Source organism: Colossoma macropomum, unplaced genomic scaffold (assembly GCF_904425465.1).
Source record: "Colossoma macropomum unplaced genomic scaffold, Colossoma_macropomum, whole genome shotgun sequence".
Taxonomy (NCBI): domain Eukaryota; kingdom Metazoa; phylum Chordata; class Actinopteri; order Characiformes; family Serrasalmidae; genus Colossoma; species Colossoma macropomum.
In genome coordinates, this window is record NW_023494810.1 from 33,973,853 (window position 1) to 33,983,615 (window position 9,763).

The window sequence follows — 9,763 nt, forward strand, 5'->3', positions numbered from 1 at the left end:
ATAGTCCCCAAAGAAAACTTATTATTTCAGATTTTCCACTACTGTACCATCATCAACAATCCAAAAAAACTCAGAAGGCACATGTAAGTTAACTGGTGGTTTTTGATAGTAAATAAAATGTTTATATTTGTGTTGTAGTCATGGCGACCCCTGGTTCCTATCACCACCACTGTAAAGACATCTCTCTACAATCAACCATTTCACGCCAAACCACTCTGAGGTTTACATCTCAACCATTTAATTTTGTAGAATTTAAGAAAAATGTGAAGTTCCCCTTTAAAAAAAGGAGTATTATATCAACTCGATGCCCCTTTGGAGAAGTGCACGGGCTCACTGGCGCCACCAGGCGGCAGAAAAGCGCATCGCCCCCCCCCAAAAATAAAAGTAGCGCTTTGAGTCTGTATTTATTTAGCCGGAGTTGTGAAGCTGAACTAAACTGAGGATGGAAGATGAAGATGTGTCCGATAACTGGGAGGACGCTGCGGACAGCGGGGTGAGGCGGAGAGCCTGTCCTGTTGTTTTCGGACGTGTTGCTGACCCGATATTTGTGTCTGAGATGAGTATTTTTAGCCCTCGCTGCTCTGAGGCCTTAAAGAGTCGCTCAACTCTGTTTACCGTCTGTAGCTGTAGCCGGTTAGCTTAGCTTAGCATCATCACCAGGTTAGAACAGGGGCTTTAATACAGAAGGAGGGTTAAACGAAGTGGGTAATAGGTCTGTTTACGGTCGTATCGGGGTCTAGTTTCTGTCATCGTGAACGTCTTTGTGTTATTTTGCGTGTTATTGGTTGTATGTTCAACGTGGCATGTTAGTTGGCTTCCTGTTCGCCAGCTGCTTGTTCGAATTTTCCCGTTCCACCTTAAATGGTGCGGCATCGCGTATGTTGGAAACGGGAAAATTCGAAAAAGTATGTAACTGCTGCACCATTTAAGGTGGAACTGGAAAATTCGAACAAGCCGGAGTTGGCATCATTTAAGAATTTTCCATTCCACCTTAAATGGTGCAGCAGTTACATTCCATTTAAGGTGGAACGGAAAATCAATAAGAAGTTCATTTCAGTTTGGTAGCTTTAGCCGCCAGTGTTGAGGTGAGTGTCCACCTGGTCCAGCCAGAGGTCAGCTGTGGTCATGGGGTCTAAAGTTCAGCACAGCTTCACTTCTAAGAAATGGTTCTTTAAGGGTTCTTTTGTAAAGACAGAGGTTCTTTATAGAACAATGGACACTCAATCACTTGCATGCTTAAATGGTTCTTTGCAAGTAGTTCTTCAGATTGATGGAGAATGTGTTGGTTCTATAGAGCACCAACAAGGGTTCCACTATTGTGATGATCTCAACGTTGTAACAATTGAAGAACCCTTTTTGGTGCTATATAGAACCGTATACGACACAGCTGGAGTTTTTAAACACTGTGTCCACTCACTGTCCACTCTATTAGACACTCCTACCTTGTCGGTCCACCTTGTAGATGTAAAGTCAGAGACGATAGCTCATCTGCTGCTGCGCAGTTTGTGTCGGTCATCCTCTAGTCCTTCATCAGTGGTCACAGGACGCTGCCCACAGGACGCTGTTGGCTGGTTATTTTTGGTTGGTGGACTATTCTCAGTCCAGCAGTGACACTGAGGTGTTTAAAAACTCCAGCAGCACTGCTGTGTCTGATCCACTCAGACCAGCGCAACACACACCAACACACCACCACCACGTCAGTGTTACTGCAGTGCTGAGAATGATCCACCACCCAAATAGTACCTGCTCTGTGGGGGTCCTGTGGGGGTCCTGACCACTGAAGAACAGGGTAACAAAGTATGCAGAGAAACAGATGGACTACAATCTGTAACTGTAGAACTACAGGGTGAACCTGTATGGTCAGTGGAGCTGATAAAGTGGACAAGAAAATGCAAACCTGTGCAGGTGGACCGCTCTTCCGGAGAATAATTGATCACTCTTGTTTTATCTGCAGGAGATTGAGAGACGGCTGGAGGCCAAACTGAAGATCAATCAGAAATCAAAGTGAGTTGGAACTGTTTGAAACAGTTTTTAAAGCCGCCAGCAGATATGATCACTAATTCATTTACACCTCATGTTTATTTTATCACATTTTGTTTTGATTTATTTTTCCATGTAGGTTCATTGAACGAATATATGTACACACACACACATTGGTGCAGTCCAACGAAAACCACAGTTCCTGTAAAGTTACCATTCTGGAGATACTTGTTTTATTCTGGACAGCATATATATGTAATTATGTATCGCGTTTGTTGCAAGAAAATGTCAAAAACCGAAATACGACAAAAATAGAGATACAAGATTTTCTTCCGACGGCAGTGATATGAGATTATGTAATTAAATAAAGATAACACTGATGCCCGTATAAACCCTCATCTCCGTCCCCTGCAGTAGCCAAAGTTTGCCTGTTAAGACGGCGGTGGTGATTCAGGACGAATCTCTGCCTGCGGCCCCCCCTCCGCAGATCCGGATCCTGAAGCGGCCCCCCAGTAACGGCTCTCTGGGGCCACAGGCGGCATCGCGGCCGGCGCAGCAGGTGAAGTCTTTGGCTCAGAGAGAGGCGGAGTATGCCGAGGCGAGGAGGAGGATTCTGGGGAGCGCAGAGGAGCCATCTCAGGAAAGACCAGACACGGACAGGTGAGACACGCTGATGAAGCGACTTTCAGAAGGACATTTTGTCTGACGAACTTTCACTAGTCTAGGGGTGAACAAAAATAAAACAGCCACTTTATATGTATGTATTACATGTTTTTTGTATTTTGTACGAATTGTTTTGGTGCTTGAAATGTGTTTACCAGAGTCTTAGGATCTCAAAAGTAGCGGAATGCATTAATGAAATAGTAGATAAATGTTCTCCTCATCACTACTTTCCAAAACCGCTGCAGCAACTTCAGCAGCTGTAAACTCACATGAGTCTCCGATGTGGACTGAATGAAGAATGAAGGGTTTCCGGCGTGATGGTCAGTCCTTAGTGATTTCCTGAGTGTCCATTGGTCAGTTTCACACAGAATGTAGACGGACACACAAATCCACCAGTTCCACACGGTGAGAGGCAGATGACGTGTATCTCAGCCCCTCTTCATAGGCTCATAACTCCGGATGACAAGAATATATTTAATACAAAATCAATTTTAGAGAGCTATCAGCTGTCTGCCGAGTTCAATAGCTACGACATAGTTAAGCTAAACCACATTCTTACACAGTGTTTAATGTGTTTTTAATATTGTTTCAGACAGTTTATTTCATATACATGCAGTTAGTGGCTCCAGACATAAGCTATGGAATAATGGATCAGGTAGCCTAGATTAGGTTATATTTGTCACAAAATTAAACTTTTACATGAATACTTAGCCATGAATTGTCTTTCCACAGCCCATAAAATGCATATTGTTGCAGGAAAATGCTGCACACTTGACAATTATGGTTATATCAGCATTTCTGAAAATATGTTTACGTTTTATATTATCTATGACGATGATTTATCTATAATTTATAAAATCAGAAGAGGTTTTAGAGGCCGAGCAAGAGCCATTACATTTTGGTGGAAGACTATTTTTGTCTTTTAAGTAAAATGTCATTTTCATTGCACCTTAAATCATTAAAGTGCCGATATCCTTCATTTTGCTCTTATTTTGTGCCGCGAGGTCAGTATAGGTTTATGTGGGTTTATTTATGAAAATCAGGCCTAATTAGTTTTTACATGACCGTTTTCCAACCTCTCTTTACCCCTTAGAATGAAACAGGCTGTTTGTGTTACTCTGCTTTAAAGACGGGGATAATGGGCGGGGCTAAACCTTTGTGACATCACAAAAACAATGACTCTAAAACGGACTGTTTTATATAGCTCAGTCTTCATGGACTGAAGAGTGAACAGTATGTTTTGGAATCTTAAAGTTTACACACTATTTCAAACTATAGAATATTTAGATGGGCTCTTTAATATGATCAGGGAGATGAATAAACTTCAGAGGATTTATTATACAGCAGGATTTCAGACTGACTCTAACACAGTCTGTGGGTTGGCACTTCAATAGAGCCCATTTTGAGGAATAATTTACGTGATAAGTTCATCGTCTCTCTCGTTTCCCTTTGTTCCTCTCAGGTCTGCCCCTGCCGGAGCTCCACTGGTGTCAGAATCCCTGCGCCCAAACAATCACATCATCCGCCAACCGCTGGGGCCGGACGGCACCACAGGCTTCCGCCTCAGCAGATAGAGAGAGATAGAGAGAGAGGGCGAGAGACATAAACATAAGGAGAGAGATGGAGATGCTACCCTGTGCAATAGTAAGTTCTAAACGGTTTGGAGGCAGAATTAAAGCAGGTTTGGAGAAGTTGCCTTGAGGAATGTAGGAGCAAGAGCTGGCTGGCTCTGGTCCAGACCTTCTCTCCTCCTGCTTTCTTCTGTGCTCCTGCTGGATGTGCAAAGAGGGCTCCTCAGCGTGCGTCAAGGCGCAGTCAAAGCATCAATCTGGCCTGGCCACAGATTCTCTCTCCATGTCAGGACTCTACACACTGTGCGCCTTTCGATAACACTCCCCTTGGTCACTTTTCGGAGTTACAGACACTCCAGTGTGGGGGAATCAGAGTGGAAGCCCCAGTCAGGAACTGCTCCAGCTGAGAGAGCTTACAATCTGGGTGAAACATGAGTGATGATGATCTAGACTGTGGTTTCTACTGTAGTCACAGCTGTAGGCTTTTAAAATGTAGTTTAGACCAACACCTCTATGGTATGGAGTGTTTTCCTACTTCATCACACCTGTATGAACACACCCTATAAGCTAATTGACCTATTCAGGCTCCGCCCACACATGCTTTTTCTTAGCTGCTGTTTAAAGAATCCCATTTAACCTAGTTCATTTAGGTTGGAGTTAAGATTCACTATATAATGTTGAGTTTCCAGCAAAATGCTACACTAATGGGCTGCACTGTGTTGTAGCCAATCCAAACTAAGCAGCCTGGAAACTGCAACAGATTTGCCACCATGCTGACGTTACCTCGACTACTAACGAAACTGTTATGGTCATTAAGGCCTGATGCTGATATCTGTACTTTTCTGTCGACCTCGATACATAAACATTGATAAAATGTGGAAACTGAGACTAAATTTACCTGGATTAGTGTAACAGAGGGCTCCAAATGCAGTAAAATTAATGAAACGCAGATGTTTTAGTGCAGTAACCCAGCGTCACCTAAACGCTCTGTGCTTCTGGAGTTCAATAAATACATCATCAAATATCAGTCTGAAATATCGGCCAAATCTAAACATCTTTTGCGATGCCAATATTATATCATTGTCCATCACTACTGATCTCACGACTTAAAAGCTGAACCTGATATGAGCAGATAAATACATAAAATAAACATCATTTATAATAAATAACTGACTCTAAATGTAGGTATTGTGATATAAACTGAGTCTGTTCTACAGTTTCTCATTAGATTGAATGAATAACTGACTCTAAATGTAGGCATTGTGATATAAACTGAGTCTGTCTACAGTTTCTCATTAGGCTGAATGAATAACGACTCTAAATGTAGGTATTGTGATATAAACTGAGTCTGTTCTACAGTTTCTCATTAGGCTGAATGAATAACCGACTCTAATGTAGGTATTGTGATATAAACTGAGTCTGTTCTACAGTTTCTCATTAGATTGAATGAATAACTGACTCTAAATGTAGGCATTGTGATATAAACTGAGTCTGTTCTACAGTTTCTCATTAGGCTGAATGAATAACCGACTCTAAATGTAGGTATTGTGATATAAACTGAGTCTGTTCTACAGTTTCTCATTAGGCTGAATGAATAACCGACTCTAAATGTAGGTATTGTGATATAAACTGAATCTGTTCTACAGTTTCTCATTAGGCTGAATGAATAACTGACTCTAAATGTAGGTATTGTGATATAAACTGAGTCTGTTCTACAGTTTCTCATTAGGCTGAATGGGATTTTTTTTACCAGCGTTCTGTAAATGTTGTCCAAGTTCAGCCGTGGTAGCTGTGAAAGTGGGCGGAGCATAAATAGGACAATTATTTGGTTTGAGGGGGAGTGGGTGGGGTTTCAGTCTCAAACAGATGCATTAACACCACCGATCTGTGAGTCCATTTAAGGACAACACATTTTGTGTTACTTTCGATGCAAATGAAAGCACAAAGTGTGTTTTTTAACGAGCTCATTGGTTTCTGAGAGTGGGGTGATGCTGGTTTAGCTTTTCCTGACTGGGGCTTTAAATGAAGTTGGAGACGTCCCACCAAAGACTGAAGAAACACAGCACCACCATCACCACACAGGCATCAGTCAGACTCCACAGAGCAATAATATAAATAAAGGTAGATATAAAAGTAATAGATATAAAACCTCTCGGCCTGAGGGGGGGGGTCGGATTTCTAATTGTAAACGTTACACTGTTTTGTGCCTGTTTTCTTATTTTTATTTTGAATTTTCACTTTTTAGCCTTTTATGTTATGTGACCTGTGAATGATGATGATTTTTCTCCTGTGGCTGTTTTAGGCTAGTAAACAGGATAGTTCAACATATTGTCTTTTGGTTTCTTTGTTTACTTAACCTGTTACAGTATGAACACAGAGCTGATTAGCATAGCGTAGCTTGGATTGAGTTAGCTGGCTTTTCCTGAATCAGATTGACCGTAAAAATGTTGAGCTGTCACAAATGCTTATTTGCAATAGCCTGTAGAGAGTGGTTTGCTCTTGTGGCTGTTTTAGCCTAGAGGATAGTTCAGCCTTGTTTGTTTATTTATTCTTTTCTGTTTACTCAAAGTCTGTCAAATTTACTGCCGAACGTTTTTTGTGCAGTTTGAACACAGAACTGCTTCGCTTAATGAAAAGAATTGAAATCAGCACCTTCCACAAAGGGATTTGCAGTAGAAATGTTGAACCGTCACAATGTTTTTGTAATAGTCTGTAAAGAATCAGCTGTTCCTGTGTCTGTTTTAGGAACAGGCACAAAGATTCTTAAATGGTAGAGCGAGCATCACACTGAACACTCTCTCTCCCGGTTAAGGTGATCGTATCACTAAGGCTTTGTTCACACAGCAGGTCAAAGTGGCCTGAATCTGATCTTTTTCTCAGTATGTGACACAGATGTGTGTCAGTGTGAACAGATAAACACACTGAATCTGACATTTTCAGTTCTGATTTAAGACGCTTTCATATGTGGTACTGAAATCCGATATGTGGCGATGCGACTCAGTCTGAACACACGCTGCTGAGACCCATGAACGCTTGGGCTGATGTTTCTGTACAAAAATTATTAGAGACATATCCAAATCCCTCCGTGTTTGAAGAGATTTGGAAAGAATTGGCCGAACGCGGCCGCAGGAGAACGAGGCTGCAGTTTAAAGAATCCAAGGACGCGAACCAAAGAAGTGACCGCGCCCTTTTTACAGCTCGAACACATTCTGGGTGGTGAGCCCAGCTGTCAGTCAGTGAAGCTTCATGCTGGCTCCTGTGATGCTGGTGAAGATGAAGCTGATCTTCCGGGAGCGACTGGCGTTCGTGGTTGTTTACCTCCGGATGAGCCGCGTGAAGTTCTTTTACACGTGCGGGTCGGTTCAGAAGCTGATCTGTTCAGACTGATGTTGCTTATAGATCACATTTAAAAGATAATATAAACAGCCAAACAAATAAATCGGATTTTGTGAGAAAATCAGATCTGGGCTTCTTTTACCTGCTGTGTGAACACAGCCTAAGAGCCTGTTTACACCATGCATTAACATTTAGCTGCATTTCATTTATGCTTTTTACTAAAATGCATCCCCAGTTCGACCAGACGGGATCCGATTGTACGTTTTTTCCCGTTGTGATACAACTGAACAGGCTCGGCCTGGGGTGCGTGGAGGCTCTTGGTATGGCGCTTCAACTTCAGCTTCTCGTATCCTCCATCTTTCTTTTCGTTATTCTCTGATAGTCAGCGCTCGGCAGACGCATTCCCACTCATGGAATTTTATACGGATAACTGAAAACACATTCCGTTTGCACTTGTGTTAAATACGTTCAGGATCTGTTTCTGACCACCTCCAGTAATCCGTGAGCCTAATCTGCTCACAGTGCGCCTGGTTGTGTTTACACCTGGCTTTTAATGCAGTCAAGTGAAATCTGAAAACTTGATAATGCGAAGTGTAAACAGGCTCTCAAACACTGGATGGTTCAACATGTTGGCACTTTTTCCTCATTTCTCTTTCGTGTTTACTCCAAGCCTGTATTTTTGATGGGTAGTATGAACATAAGACTGCTTAGGCTCAGCTTAGAGAGATGAGATGAATTAGCCAGCAAGGTAGCTTTTCTCGAAAAGCTTGAATTTTGAATGTTTATTCGTAACGGCCTGTAGAGATTGTTTTGCTCCTGTTCCTGTTTTAGGCCAGTTCAGAAACCTGAACAGCATAGTTCAACATGTTGACCATTAACAGACTGACTTTTTTGTTTTGTGTGATGAATTTCAGTAAGAGCCTTTTTGATATGTGGTGTGAACATATATTGGACTGGCTTAGCAAAATTAATTTAGCAACCTCCTGAAATGGGATTTGCTGTCAGTGTTAAACTATTGCAAACATTTATAAGTCTAGAAAGGATGATTTGCACCCGTTTCCATTTTAATGTAGTACAAAATGCTGGCAGTTAATGCATGTTGGCTTTTTTGTGTTTGTTTTGTTTACTCAAACTCTGATGAATTTACGGATAACAGATTTTTGATGTTTAGTTTTAACACGTAGCTGCTTAGCTTAGCGAGCAGAATTGAAATGAGTGGATGAATGAATTAGCTCTTCCCGAAATGGGATCTGCTGTCAAAATGTTGAACTATCGCAGATATTTATGTGTGAAAATTTAGTCTTCAAGCCTAAAACGCTTTGTATGTGAGGTGATCTGAAAGTCTCTTAAGCAGGATTTGTAGGAGTGCTGGGTTTTACATGTTTTTTTTTCTGAGCTGGTTCTTCAGACACCAACCAGGCCTAGACCAAATGACATGGTCTGTGTTTATTTTCCATTAAAAAATAGGCCTTGAGGAATCCTTCACTTTAAAAGGAATGCTGGAATTACGTAAAGGTGCAGTGTGTGAGATTTAGTGGCATCTAGTGGTGAGGTTGCAGATTGCAACCAGCTGAATCTCCTCCCTCGCCGCTCCCTTTTCAAGTGTGTAGTAGAACATACGGTGGCCGTCAGGTTTTCTGCTGTCTTCTATCCCGATTTCGTTTCGCTTCTTCATGTTTTCTCTTCTTTGGCGGTGAGGATTCACCCTCCTTCACTTCTTCTTGTGCCAAATAATAAGTCTGATCCTCCATTTGTCAAAATTTGGGTTCTCACAACACAAAACGGTCAGCCAGTACTGGCAGCAGCTTCATTGCAAAAGGCGCTCTCTAGAGGCTGTTTGGTATATCCGTTCTGGGCTACTGTAGAAACATGATAGCGCAACTTGGCGGCCTCTGTTGGAAGAGGAGCCGCTCACTATGTAAATATGAAGGGCTCGTTCTATGCTAACGAGAACACAATTCATACTTGATTATTCACTAATGAAAACATGGTTTTGCGTATTATAAACTATTCCATCTCTGCTAATAGAGCCCCTAAATCCTACACACTGCACCTTTTAAGGTGAAGCAAATCTAATGTCAAGTGATACAGTGCATAGCATAGTGAGATATGCATTAATTAATCGTTTTAGGGCTACAGTTAATTATTATTTCTATTGACTGATCTATTGTTATTTGACTAAACGATTTTGTTTTTTTTTCTTTGTTTTGCCC

The 9,763-nt window shown here is 41.7% G+C and overlaps 1 protein-coding gene across 1 annotated transcript; it reads left to right on the top strand.

Moving 5' to 3' along the window:
• The first annotated feature begins 372 nt into the window (after positions 1–372).
• On the top strand, positions 373–5,466 carry LOC118800006 (SUZ domain-containing protein 1-like). The gene is made up of 4 exons (XM_036560156.1): positions 373–493; positions 1,955–2,004; positions 2,395–2,640; positions 4,106–5,466. Exons 1-4 carry the CDS (start codon positions 443–445, stop codon positions 4,215–4,217), a joined length of 459 nt encoding a protein of 152 aa, XP_036416049.1. The 5' UTR covers positions 373–442; the 3' UTR covers positions 4,218–5,466.
• The last annotated feature ends 4,297 nt before the right edge of the window (positions 5,467–9,763 follow it).